Genomic DNA, 11,511 nt, shown 5'->3' on the forward strand with positions numbered 1-11,511 from the left:
TTCTCTCAATATAAGCTTTTCAAATTCAAGAAGATCAATGAAATTCAAGACATGATTTAATGTGTTCATCATGTTCTTTTCAAATTATTCAAGAAGCCCGTGTTCTTCATCAAATTCAAGAAGATCGAGTTTATCATCAAATTCAAGAAGATCACCGAAGTTCAAGGCATGATTCGTGTTTTTCTTCAAATTATTCAAATTCAAGAAGATCAATTTCCTCATCAACTTCAAGAAGATCAATATCGTTCACTGTGGTATTCTTCAAATTATTCAAGTTCAAGAAGATCATGTTCTTCTTCAAATTGAAGAAGTTGAGTTTTTTTTTTATCAAATTCAAGAAGATCAACGAAATCGTTCATCATATTCTTCTTCAAATTCATCAAATTCAAGACCAACAATTCAAGGCGCGATCCAAGAACGTTCATCGTGTTGTTCTCAAATTTTGAAGGTTAATTCGATATCAAAACGTTGACCCATCGAATTAACGATATTGAAATACCAAATCATCTTTTTTTACTCAAGAAATTGTTGTTGACGAGGATAATCAAAGATCATTTAGAGATTGCATCCACAAATATTTATTTATTTTAAAAACTCAATTTATATATGTATTTATTTTGTGATTTTACAAAATAAAGAAATTTTTGTTACATTTATTAATCAACTCTAATTAAATTGTCTGTTAACAATTATTAAGAAGTAAAGTCACACACAAGACTAACCGTTTAGTGTGTAGTACTTTAAGCAATCGATAATTATATGAACTGTATAGTATTTGAGAATGTTTTAATCTCAATGTCATTGGTCTAATCCAACACATCAAATTAGTTTTCTAAGAGGTTTATAACTTAAATTAGTAGAGTATTGATTCATGTATAAATAAATCTTCTCACTTCTTTTTTCATGTTATACTAGCTGCCGTAAACACCTTGCATGTATAACATAATAAATAAAAATTATGCAGTACAATACTGTGTAATATATTGTTACTATTTAAATATGATTCTATAGAAAGTTTAGGAGATTTTGGGATGGACACCAAGTATACTCCAAATATTTCTCCCTGGTCTCCTCCGAAATATAGAATCTATTCCCTGTTTTGAATGAGATAATAACGAAATAAAAGAAGCTTGATTTCACTAGTACATGCTTCACATGACATGTTCACCTCAAAAATATGTTTATGTTATGAACTAAAGTAGAAGCCAGAATATCTCCAAGTTGAACTTCCATGAAGGCTGTTGTGTCTGGTCATCTTAGGCGCAACTGGCTAAAAACGCTAGCTATTGTACTGCCCTTCTTGAAAATGTGCGAGAGCATGATGGGAGGCCGGCCAAGTTCCCTTTGTAGATGCAGAAGATCCCATTTAATCGATGTAGCTTGTATGAGAACCAGAGATGCAAGGGAATCAATTTCCACCCAGATTGAGAAAGTATTAAAATCCACATAAAATCGTAGCCCTTTCCTCATAGCAAGAAGTCTCGCAAAGATATCCGTGACTCATCCAATGACTTTACATGTTCATTTGGTTTGCCTAGTGAAAACACTGTTAGAAGAAGGCCGTATTTTTGAATGTGACATTCACTAAATAATTTATGCAATCTTAATTCTTATGTATGGCAAGTGACAGAAGATTTTATTTCAAGTAGTAACCAACCTGTTAATGTTGATCTCTACGTTCTTCTATTCGTCAGTCTCCTTTATTTCCACTTTATGCTTCATGCCACGAGTAGAGAAGTTACGTTCAGAATGGACAACTTGAAAACAATCATTTCCCAAGCTCTGTTGCTTCTCCAGTATTAGCATTGCAGAATGCAACACAGAATATTTACAGTCATACAACTCAATCTTCTCCAGTGTCAGAATTTCACCCATCCCAGATGGGATCTCCTCCAATTCATAACAAGATTGGAGAATAAGGTGCTGAAGGCTTGGAAAGTTGTAATACTTGGCTTTCCAATGCATCAAGTCTAATACTTCAAGTACCAGTACTTTTAGTCGAGAAAACTCCCCCTCGTTCGGTTCCCACTCTGTTCCTAGGCAAGCATGATCAGTTAGTTTGAGAACTTCAAGATTGGGTAGTGAGCCAACTATTGTCAAAGCAAACCATGGAATTCCACATCCGCTCAAAGATAAAGTTTTTAGTGCACTGGGGAAAGCAAACTTGAGCTTTGGCAGCGAAATCAAGTCTGTGAACCATTTGATATTTGGAATTACACGGATCTTCAAAGTTTTGAGCTGACGTAGATATATAAGATTCTCAAATCGATAATACGACCACCCTTTTTCCCTGCAGCAGTGAGCGTCATATGAAACATCCAATTTCGTGATGTTGGGAATCCTTGTCAAAATTTCCTTACTAAACCTCAAATTCCATATCCCAGAAAGAGTATGGAGTTTCTCACGAGCTAAATGCTTCCCATAAAAATTGAATATGGAAGAAAAGTCGAGAAAAATAAGCTGCCCTGATTGTGGCATCTTACTGATTCCCATTGCCAAACTTCCATCCCAATAATGTGCGTATTTATTCATGATCATAGTTTCTAGATTCAATAGCTTTGACATCGATCCAAGTACGTATTCTTGTCCTGTTGAGGCAGTGTTTGGAACTAAATGTTTCATTTGCTCATTTTGATTAACTAATCTAATTCCTCCATCAGTTAAAAGCTTCACTTCGCTACTTGTTTGACCTCTTCTGGAGATGTGATTCCAGCGGGACTTGGCGTCTTTGAGATCTGTAACAAAATGAGATGCAGTTACGTTGATAACTTTCTTCAGGATGACCTACAATGTTTCTCTTAAAAAAATTCCAAAAAACCATACTTTTGGATCAAAGGGGATCAAGCTCATTAACGTATATGCCAATCAAATTTACTTGCCCAAATACCACAGAGGGCTGAAATGTTTTCCAGCTTAACCATTGAAGCTATATTTCAAGAATCACTAAAAATGACTTCCAAAAGATATAGCTAGTTGAGCTGGGTAGTACAACTAAAATATTTCACTCTGTAGCCATTGTTTATAAGTTTTCACGATGGATTTGCTTGTCCAATTTAGTATTTCTCAAGTACATAAAAAGGAATGAACCCTTTTGTGAGTTACATATATACAACACTCACAAACACTTTTTAATACCTTTGCGCAAAACATCCAGGCCATCGGGAGGGATTGAACCACACTGCACTAATCTACGCATCTGCAAAATATTTTCAGGAACGAGACCAATGTAAGTCATAAGAGTTTAGAATTTAATAACCAAGTAGGATAACTTAATCTTATATAAGCCAAGTGACCAACCCATCAAAATTGATCCCTACATGTTTCAATCACCCAAACTCTTTATAATTTTGGAACATGATGATTACAATAATATAACATCTGCATCTCTTATAGTTTACGGGTCAGTTATTTTTTACCGCTGTATATATGCTGCGATCTGAGAAGCTCTTTTTGGAATGGACAACAACTTGGAAACCATCGTTACCATAGCTCTGCTGCAGCTCCAGTATTTGCTGGGCTGAATTGAGGACAGAAGCTTTACACTCACACAACTCAATCATTGAAAGTGTCTGACTTTCTCCCATCACAGACGGTATCTCAACCAATTCATGGCATGAGTGAAGAATGAGGTGTTGAAGGCTTGGAAAGTAGTTATAATCAATTTTCCAGTGCATCAAGTCTAACCCTTCAAGCACCAACAGTTTTAGTTGAGAAAACTCTCTTTCACTTGGTTTCCACTCTGTTCCTAGGCAAGTATGATCTTTCAGCTTTAGAACTTTAAGATTCGGCAACGAACCAATAATTGCCAGATCATGCCAAGGAAATCCACAACCACTTAAAGTTAACGTTTCAAGTGTTGGAGGGAAATCAAACTTAAACATTGTGGGTGAAACTAAGCTAACACGGATCTTCAAATCTTTGAGTTGACGTAGATTGACAAGATTCTCAAGTAGATAGTATGAGGTTGCCTTTTCTGTACAGTTGAGACTATCGTATGAAATAACCAATTTCTTTATGTTTGGAATTCTTTGCAACATTTCTTTTGTGAATCTCAAATTCCATATCCCTGAAAGACTCTGGAGGTCTTCAAGAATTAAAAGCTTCCCATGAAAATCAAAATTGGCAGCAATAGGATCGATCAAATAAGCTTCTACAAACTGGATATGCCTTAAATGTGCCATCTTCCAGATTTCCAGAGGTAAACAAATTTCACCATTGCAACGAAAATATTGATTAATAATCAAAGTTTGGAGATTTCATAGCTTTGATATTGTTCCAGGTATGTCCCCTTCATACGTCAAAGCAATATACCGAAGATTCTGAAGTTCCAAAACTTCAAGCGGAAATCGAAGAAACTCGACTTCAATAGCATCTAACACTCTAAGTAGTTTGAATTTCAGGAAAACACTTGAGGGAAAACAGTATGGTCCCATACATACAAGTGAGCGAGAAAATGAAATAGATGGCAATGAGTAAAAAGGAAAACAACGATACTTGAATGCTTCAATTGGATGAATACTTAAATGTCGTTCACTTAGTGAACCTCCAGGAAATAGGCTGGCATACCATTTTGATACCAGTAGAAAATTTTCATATTTTGCTTCTTTTACACAGAAAGCAAGCAAGAGGTCATGCATCCTGCATGTTTTGATTCTTCCTTCAGAGTTCTTCTTAGATATTAAAATAAGATTTCGATCGATGAGTTCTTCCAAATACTTCTCTGCTGTGTCTTCGACGGTTTGAAACTGAACATGTTTCAGAAAACCCACAGCAACCCATAACTTAACGAGTTTGGAAACAGAGATCTCATAATCTTCCGGAAAAACTCCAAGGTATAGGAAACATGCCTTCAAATGTTGAGGCAAGTAGTTATAACTCAACTTTAGTATCTCTAAGCAATTATCATCACTTGAAGACACAAATGAAGTAACATTTGCTGCAACAGCATGCCATGCCTCATGTGTCATGTTTATCTTGGAGAGTAATCCACCAATCACCACAATTGAGAGTGGAAGTCCATGACACTTTTGTGCAATCTTCTTCCCAATATCTTGTAAATTATGAGGACACGGTTTTGTCCCAAAAATCTTAGCACGGAGTAGAGTCCAACTTTCATCATCACTGAAGAGTGACATACGATGAAGATGGTCAGGATAGCCTGTATGAGCAGCCACATCAACAAGCTGAGTGGTCAATACGATTCGGCTTCCCATATTATCATCTGGAAACACCATCTTCATTTCATCCCAAGCAGCAGTATCCCAAATATCATCTATAACAAGTAGATACCTCCGACCCTTTAAGTTCTTGTACACATGAAGTTTTAGTTGATCATCACTCTCTCGACGAGTCCCATCAGTTAATTTTTCCATAGAATCTAGAACACCTAACAGGAAGTCTCGTACGCAATACGATTGAGATACAGTGGCCAATGCACGGATGTGGAAGTGATATACAACAGACGGGTCAGTGTAAACACAGTTTGCAAGAGTAGTCTTGCCGATTCCTCCCATCCCAACAATGGAGATGACTTTCAGTTTAGATTTCTGTGCATTCAAAACCTGTTCCTTGATTTGCATCAAGTGATTGTCGAATTCAAACGCTACGGTATTTCTAATACTGGAACCAATCATACCATATTTTGATAAACCTGCACGCAAAGAATTCCGAGATTGAAAATCATCGCTCCAAGAAAATTTCTCAAACACCTCTGCCCCATGCTGAGTTATGGAATCACTTTCTCTTGTCAAGTTCAATCCCAGTCGCTCCTTAATCTGTGCCGCCAGTACCACTACAGAATCAATTTTTTCGGTTGCGAGCTTAACAAGGAGACATCTGAGGGCCATACCCTTCTCAAAATGGTGCTCAAACGTGACGTTTTTCACAGCAGCAGCAACCAGCGGCAGAAGATAATTTGCTGCCTTAACCTCGAATGAGGGAAAACTCCCCCTGCTAAATAGATTGGTTGAATAAAGATCAGCGAAATCTTGCGCTTGATATGCTTCATCTCTGATTCGTCTTTCCAAACAAGCGATCATTTCATCGCTCTCACGGGGTAAATACTGTTCAAAAAACTGTATCAAGAATCCAAGTTTTTCATGTAGAGATTCAATATTTTGCTTCTCATAAGGTGATACATGTCGACCATGGAACAACAAGATTTGGTCAAGAGTCCGCTGGATAGAAATAACAGCAGCATATGCCATCTCCAATCAAGAACGAGAAATTTAGCCTTATTTGCAGATCAATCTACAAAGAACAGAAATCATCAAATGAACGAGTTTTTGAGCAAGAACAACACATGGGTTTTTCGCATCTTGGTCGGTTGAGCATTTCTCGAAGANTTATTTTACAGTGTAATTAGTTTAACGTGTGAGACGAATCAATCTGATTTTTTTTAAACATAAAAAATAATATTTTTATCATAAAAAATAATATTAACTTTTGAGACAATTCCACGTTTTTACATGTTATTAAAGCATTATGAACTTTGATAGTTTTCAATAAATATATTATCATATATAATTAGAGTAGGTCTCTTGTGAGACGATCTCACGAATCTTTATCTGTAAGACGGATCAACTCTGTTGAAAATGAAGAAGAAATGATTTTGCGGGGGAAAAATTCTCCAATTTTCAGTAGATGTTTATTGAATGGTTTATGTAAAACTAACTGTACAATCAACTACCTCATATCCTATTTATACTAAGAAGAAGAAGTGCTAACAAAGGAAACACGTTTCTAATAATTTACAAGTCACAACTTTAAGACTCCCCCTCAAGCTTGGAATAAATCTAGCATTCCAAGCTTGGACATTAGGTACTGATGTTGGCTTTTTCCCAGCGCTTTGGTTAATAAGTTTGCCAGATGTTCTCCTGTGAGAACATGAGATGTTTTGATCAACTTGTCACCAATCTTTTCTCGCACCAGATGACAATCAATTTCGATATGTTTCGTTCTCTCGTGATACATCGGATTGGCTGCAATGTGCAATGCAATCGTGCTGTCACAATAAACCATCACTGGGAGTGTTAACTGCATTCCCATGTCCTTTAGGATCCCAACTACCCAGATTATTTCACATGTTGTGTTTGCCATTGCCCTGTATTCTGCTTCAGCTGAAGACCTCGAAATCGTTGCTTGCTTCTTGGTTTTCCATGACAGCAGCGAACTTCCAAGCTTAATACAATAGCCAGTGATTGATCTTCTTGTCATGGGACAAGTTGCCCAGTCGGAATCACAATAAGCTGATAAAGATAAAGAGCTTTGGGCAGACAACAAAATCCCCTTACCAGGCGAAGATTTCAGATACCGTAGTATTCTCAAGGCTGCCTCCAAGTGTGATGACTTTGGATTATTCATGAATTGACTTAATGTTTGTACAGCGTAGCATATATCAGGCCTTGTAACAGTGAGATATATAAGTCGACCAATCAACCTTCTATACTCACCAGCATCGTCCAATAATGGATCATTAATAGCGTCTTTCCCAGTACTGTCATCAAATTCCTTCGAAGTGAGCTTAGTGTTTTGATCCATTGGAGTGTCACAAATTTTAGCTCCTGCTAAACCTGCATCCGATATAAGTTCCAGGGAGTATTTTCTTTGGCTCAAACATATCCCAATTTCAATGTCCCCAAGTCCTTAATCTTTGATATATTTGTGCAAATGCTGCTTCAATGCTTCGATCGAGATCTGATGGTTACCTGTGATCACTATATCGTCTACATAGACCAGTAATATAGTAACAAAACTTTGTTCTTTCTTGACAAACATTGAATGATCATGCTTGGATTGTGAAAAACCAGCCACTTTCATGATGGATGCAAATTTAATGTTCCATTGTCTCGATGCTTGTTTGAGGCCATATAAAGATTTCAGCAATTTACATACCTTAGTGCCTTCGACCTCCCCCTGTCTTCGAAGTCCCTTGCAATCCTCCCCCTGTCTTCGAAGACCTTGAGGTAACACCATATAAATTTCTTCATCAAGATCCCCTTGAAGAAAAGCATTTGTGACATCCATTTGGTATAAAGGCCAATGGAACATGGCAGCAACCCTAAGAAGACATCTCACAGTGGTGATCTTTGCTACTGGAGAAAATGTGTCATGGAAGTCGACCCCATAAAGTTGAGTATAGCCCTTGGCAACAAGTCGGGCCTTATAACGATCCACACTACCATCGGCATTATATTTAATCTTGTAAACCCATATCATATGTGAGGTAATTAGATATGGGGTGTGGAGAGGAACCAAATGAGCATGTGTAGTCTTGAGACCAAATTGGAGGTCGAGAAGTGCGAGTAGATCGACGTGGAAGACAAGTGTCGGGAGTATGAGCTTGTGACTGTGGAGGTGGTAAGAGATCAATAACGGGTGTGTCAAGAAATCCGTTTGTAGGCGGAAAGATGGACTCATGATGGGAATTGTTCGATAATGGAAAAACGGTTTCATGAAATATAACATCTCGTGAGATAAGAATTCGTTTTGTGACTAAATCTTGGACTTTATACCCTTTTTGAGAACTCGAGTATCCAAGAAAAACACAAGCACTAGCACGAGGAGAAAATTTGTCCCTCTTAGGCAATGTAGAAACATAGAAAGACACCCCAAGACTCGGAGATGAGAGTAGGAAGGAGGAGCAACGAACAGGGCTTCAAAAGGTGTCTTATTGGATAAAAGAGGTGTTGGGGTACGATTGATGAGGTAAGCTGTGGTGAGGACACAATCACCCCAGTATTTATCGGGCATAGAAGCTTGAAATTTTAAGGAACGGGCAACATCGAGAATATGACGGTGTTTACGCTCCACAATACCATTTTGTTGGGGGGTATAAGGGCATGAACTTTGATGAATAATACCCAAAGCATGGAATATATCTGTGCACTCATGTTGAAGGAATTCCATTGCGTTGTCTGTCCTAATGACTTTGACAGTAGTGGAAAATTGATTTTGGGTGAAGGCTAGAAATCTCTTAATCACAGGAAGGACATCTAGCTTGGAGTGCATTAAGTATACCCAGGTTGCTCTCGTGTAGTCATCTACGATGGTTAGAAAATATCGCTCTCCATTGTATGTGGCTGTATGGAAGGGTCCCCATATATCCATACGAATCAATTGAAAAACAGCAGATGAATCCTTTGATCTTTTCTTAGGAAAGCACATGCGAGTTTGCTTAGATAAAGGACAAATTTTTTAATGTGATAAACCAGAAATATTTGGCAAGAAATGTAGCATTTTCATTCGAGTCAAAGAGATATGTCCTAGGCGTTGATGCCACAAGGTTTCCTTTGGTACATCAGTGGCTTGTGTATTATTAACAGCTGAAAACAATGACTTAAACAAAGAAAATCGAGAAACAAAAGATGTGGAGGTATTTTGTGCATCCGTGAGCTTCAAGCTTGAGTTGTCTAGATAGTAAAGTCCCTGCTTTTCTCTACCAATCCCCATTATCTTCCCATTTGAGAGGGCCTGAAACACACAAAATCGTGGGAAAAAGGTGACAAAACAGTGATGATCTTTAGTGAATTTAGAAATGGAAATAAGGTTATGACGAAATTCTGGAACAACAAGGACATTTGTGAAAGTAATGGTTTGATTGATAGGGATAGTGCCAAGGCAACTAATTTTGGTGACACAACCATTTGGCAATTGTATTGAGCCCGTGGCACTTGCACAGGATCTAAGAACATGTGGCAATCCATTAAAACCAATTATATGATCATTAGCGCCAGAATCAAGTATCCATTTAATGTGAAGATGGGAGTTGCAAGATTGTCCAGTACCTGCCATGCTTGCATTGGCTACATTTTGTTCCTCAGTCACTTGTTCCTTTGCAAGAAGTTTCATTATGGCAGCATACTGGTCTTGTGTAAAGACGGATCCTGCATCTTTGGTCACATTTGGTTGCTCAACTTCATTAGTACCGACAACAGAAGCATTAGCTTTTCCTGGCACTCTGCCTTTGTCATAGCCTTCCCTGTTGAATCTTTGGTTCCCACCTTTCCACTGTCCCTTGTAAAATTTGTGTCCAGGAGGGTAGCCATTTAGTCTGAAACAAGTCTCTTTGGTATGTCCAAGCCAGTTGCAATGCTCGCATCTAATGTCATTCTTCTTTCTATTCTGAGTAGAGAAGAATGCAGTAGGCTCCATCTTGTGCGGAGGCACACTTAACAGACTTCGATGTGACTCTTCCTGAGATATAATAGCAAAGGCACTACTCACTGTAGGGAGCGGGTTCATCATCAGTATGTGGCTTCGAATGTGAACAAAACTCTCATTAAGTCCCATGAGGAGTAGTTTGTGTTGTTGATCAAACTCAATGAACTTCTTCGAAGACTCACATGAACATATAGGAAGTGTCACAAGAGAGGCATACTCATCCCACAATTGTCGAAGTTTCGAATAATATGCTGAAATTGAGCTGTTACTTTGCACATGACAACCTATTTCTCGGTGTAGTGCAAAAATCCTCGAACCGTTCACCTTATCAAAGCGTTCCCGTAGATCGTTCCAGACTACAGCAGCATCAGTAGAGTACACGATTCCACTAAAAATTTCCTTCGATACAGCATTCATGATCTAGGACAGGACGATCGCATTGCATCTCTCCCACTAAAGCATCCTATCTGAACCAAGATCTGGTTTCTTACAGCTTCCGTCAATGAATGCAAGCTTGTTCCTGGCTCGCAAAGAGATCTGCATTGCGCGACTCCATATCTCGTAGTTTTCAGTACCAATTAGTTGCTCATTGATCAAATTGAGCCATGGTGTGTCCGATGAATTGATATAGAACGGATCTGAGACATCAATTGCAGAAGACGCCATCAAGATGAAAACCAAAACAAATAAACTCCGATGCTAAGAGATAATGACGATCAAATATAGTTGATCAATCCTAAAATCAGATCCAGAAGATGCAATTCCTGCTTTGATACCATGTTGAAAATGAAGAAGAAATGATTTTGCGGGGGAAAAATTCTCCCATTTTCAGTAGATGTTTATTGAATGGTTTATGTAAAACTAACTGTACAAGCAACTACCTCATATCCTATTTATACTACGAAGAAGAAGTGCTAACAAAGGAAACACGTTTCTAATAATTTACAAGTCACAACTTTAAGAAACTCTACCGATATACAAAATAAAAAGTAATACTCTTAGCATAAAAAGTAATATTTTTTTATGGATGATCCAAATAAGATATCTGTCTCACAAAATACGACATGTGAGACGGTCTCACACAAGTTTTTGTCATATAATAAATAATATAATAATTGTATATAACATGAAGTTAAAATTTAGATTGAATGATATTCATGTATAGATCGAATCGACATTCAATTCATTTATTTTTGACATTTAACTATTTTAGGTTATGTTGAAGTACGTTAGTAATTAATTAATTTTTTTAAGATTGATCTCAATAATAGGTGTAGTGTGATATTGAAAACAATGTAAAATATAAATAACTTAAAAAATTCAAAGATTGTATCATGAATATTAGAATTT

General features: G+C 37.4%; 3 protein-coding genes across 5 annotated transcripts; all 3 read right to left on the reverse strand.

The window, feature by feature from the left end:
• Positions 1-1,045: 1,045 nt before the first annotated feature.
• On the reverse strand, positions 1,046-4,181 carry LOC140975485 (uncharacterized). Of its 3 annotated transcripts, none has more exons than XM_073439216.1 (4): positions 3,417-4,181; positions 3,136-3,196; positions 1,658-2,735; positions 1,046-1,534 (listed from the first exon to the last, which is right to left on the reverse strand). In XM_073439216.1, exons 1-3 carry the CDS (start codon positions 4,179-4,181, stop codon positions 1,684-1,686), a joined length of 1,878 nt encoding a protein of 625 aa, XP_073295317.1. In that variant the 3' UTR covers positions 1,046-1,534; positions 1,658-1,683. The 3 variants fall into 3 exon arrangements, with proteins under 3 accessions (XP_073295317.1, XP_073295318.1, XP_073295316.1); XM_073439217.1 differs by having other exon boundaries at positions 1,046-1,546; XM_073439215.1 differs by having other exon boundaries at positions 1,046-2,735.
• Positions 4,182-4,256: 75 nt separating this feature from the next.
• LOC140974996 (putative late blight resistance protein homolog R1B-12) lies at positions 4,257-6,206 on the reverse strand. Its single transcript, XM_073438489.1, has one exon. It carries the CDS (start codon positions 6,204-6,206, stop codon positions 4,257-4,259), a length of 1,950 nt encoding a protein of 649 aa, XP_073294590.1.
• A 2,182-nt stretch (positions 6,207-8,388) lies between these two features.
• LOC140974772 (uncharacterized) lies at positions 8,389-10,814 on the reverse strand. The gene is made up of 2 exons (XM_073438255.1): positions 9,786-10,814; positions 8,389-9,471 (listed from the first exon to the last, which is right to left on the reverse strand). The coding sequence occupies exons 1-2, from the start codon at positions 10,576-10,578 to the stop codon at positions 9,437-9,439; spliced, it is 828 nt and encodes a 275-aa protein (XP_073294356.1). The 5' UTR covers positions 10,579-10,814; the 3' UTR covers positions 8,389-9,436.
• Positions 10,815-11,511: the final 697 nt, after the last annotated feature.

The sequence above is a fragment of the Primulina huaijiensis genome, chromosome 4 (assembly GCF_012295235.1).
Source record: "Primulina huaijiensis isolate GDHJ02 chromosome 4, ASM1229523v2, whole genome shotgun sequence".
NCBI lineage: Eukaryota > Viridiplantae > Streptophyta > Magnoliopsida > Lamiales > Gesneriaceae > Primulina > Primulina huaijiensis.

What these genes read in the sequence shown, in the direction of transcription:
- LOC140975485 (XM_073439216.1), bottom strand. Translation starts at nt 4,181, where the DNA reads ATGGCACATTTAAGGCATATCCAGTTTGTAGAAGCTTATTTGATCGAT. An exon ending in ATCGCAGCATATATACAGCG is followed by an intron (nt 3,197 to 3,416) that starts GTAAAAAATAAC and finishes AATATTTTGCAG; the next exon opens with ATGCGTAGATTAGTGCAGTG. An exon ending in CCTGGATGTTTTGCGCAAAG is followed by an intron (nt 2,736 to 3,135) that starts GTATTAAAAAGT and finishes ATTTTGTTACAG; the next exon opens with ATCTCAAAGACGCCAAGTCC.
- LOC140974996 (XM_073438489.1), bottom strand. Translation starts at nt 6,206, where the DNA reads ATGGCATATGCTGCTGTTATTTCTATCCAGCGGACTCTTGACCAAATC.
- LOC140974772 (XM_073438255.1), bottom strand. Translation starts at nt 10,578, where the DNA reads ATGAATGCTGTATCGAAGGAAATTTTTAGTGGAATCGTGTACTCTACT. An exon ending in AGCCAATGCAAGCATGGCAG is followed by an intron (nt 9,472 to 9,785) that starts GTACTGGACAAT and finishes TGTGTGTTTCAG; the next exon opens with GCCCTCTCAAATGGGAAGAT.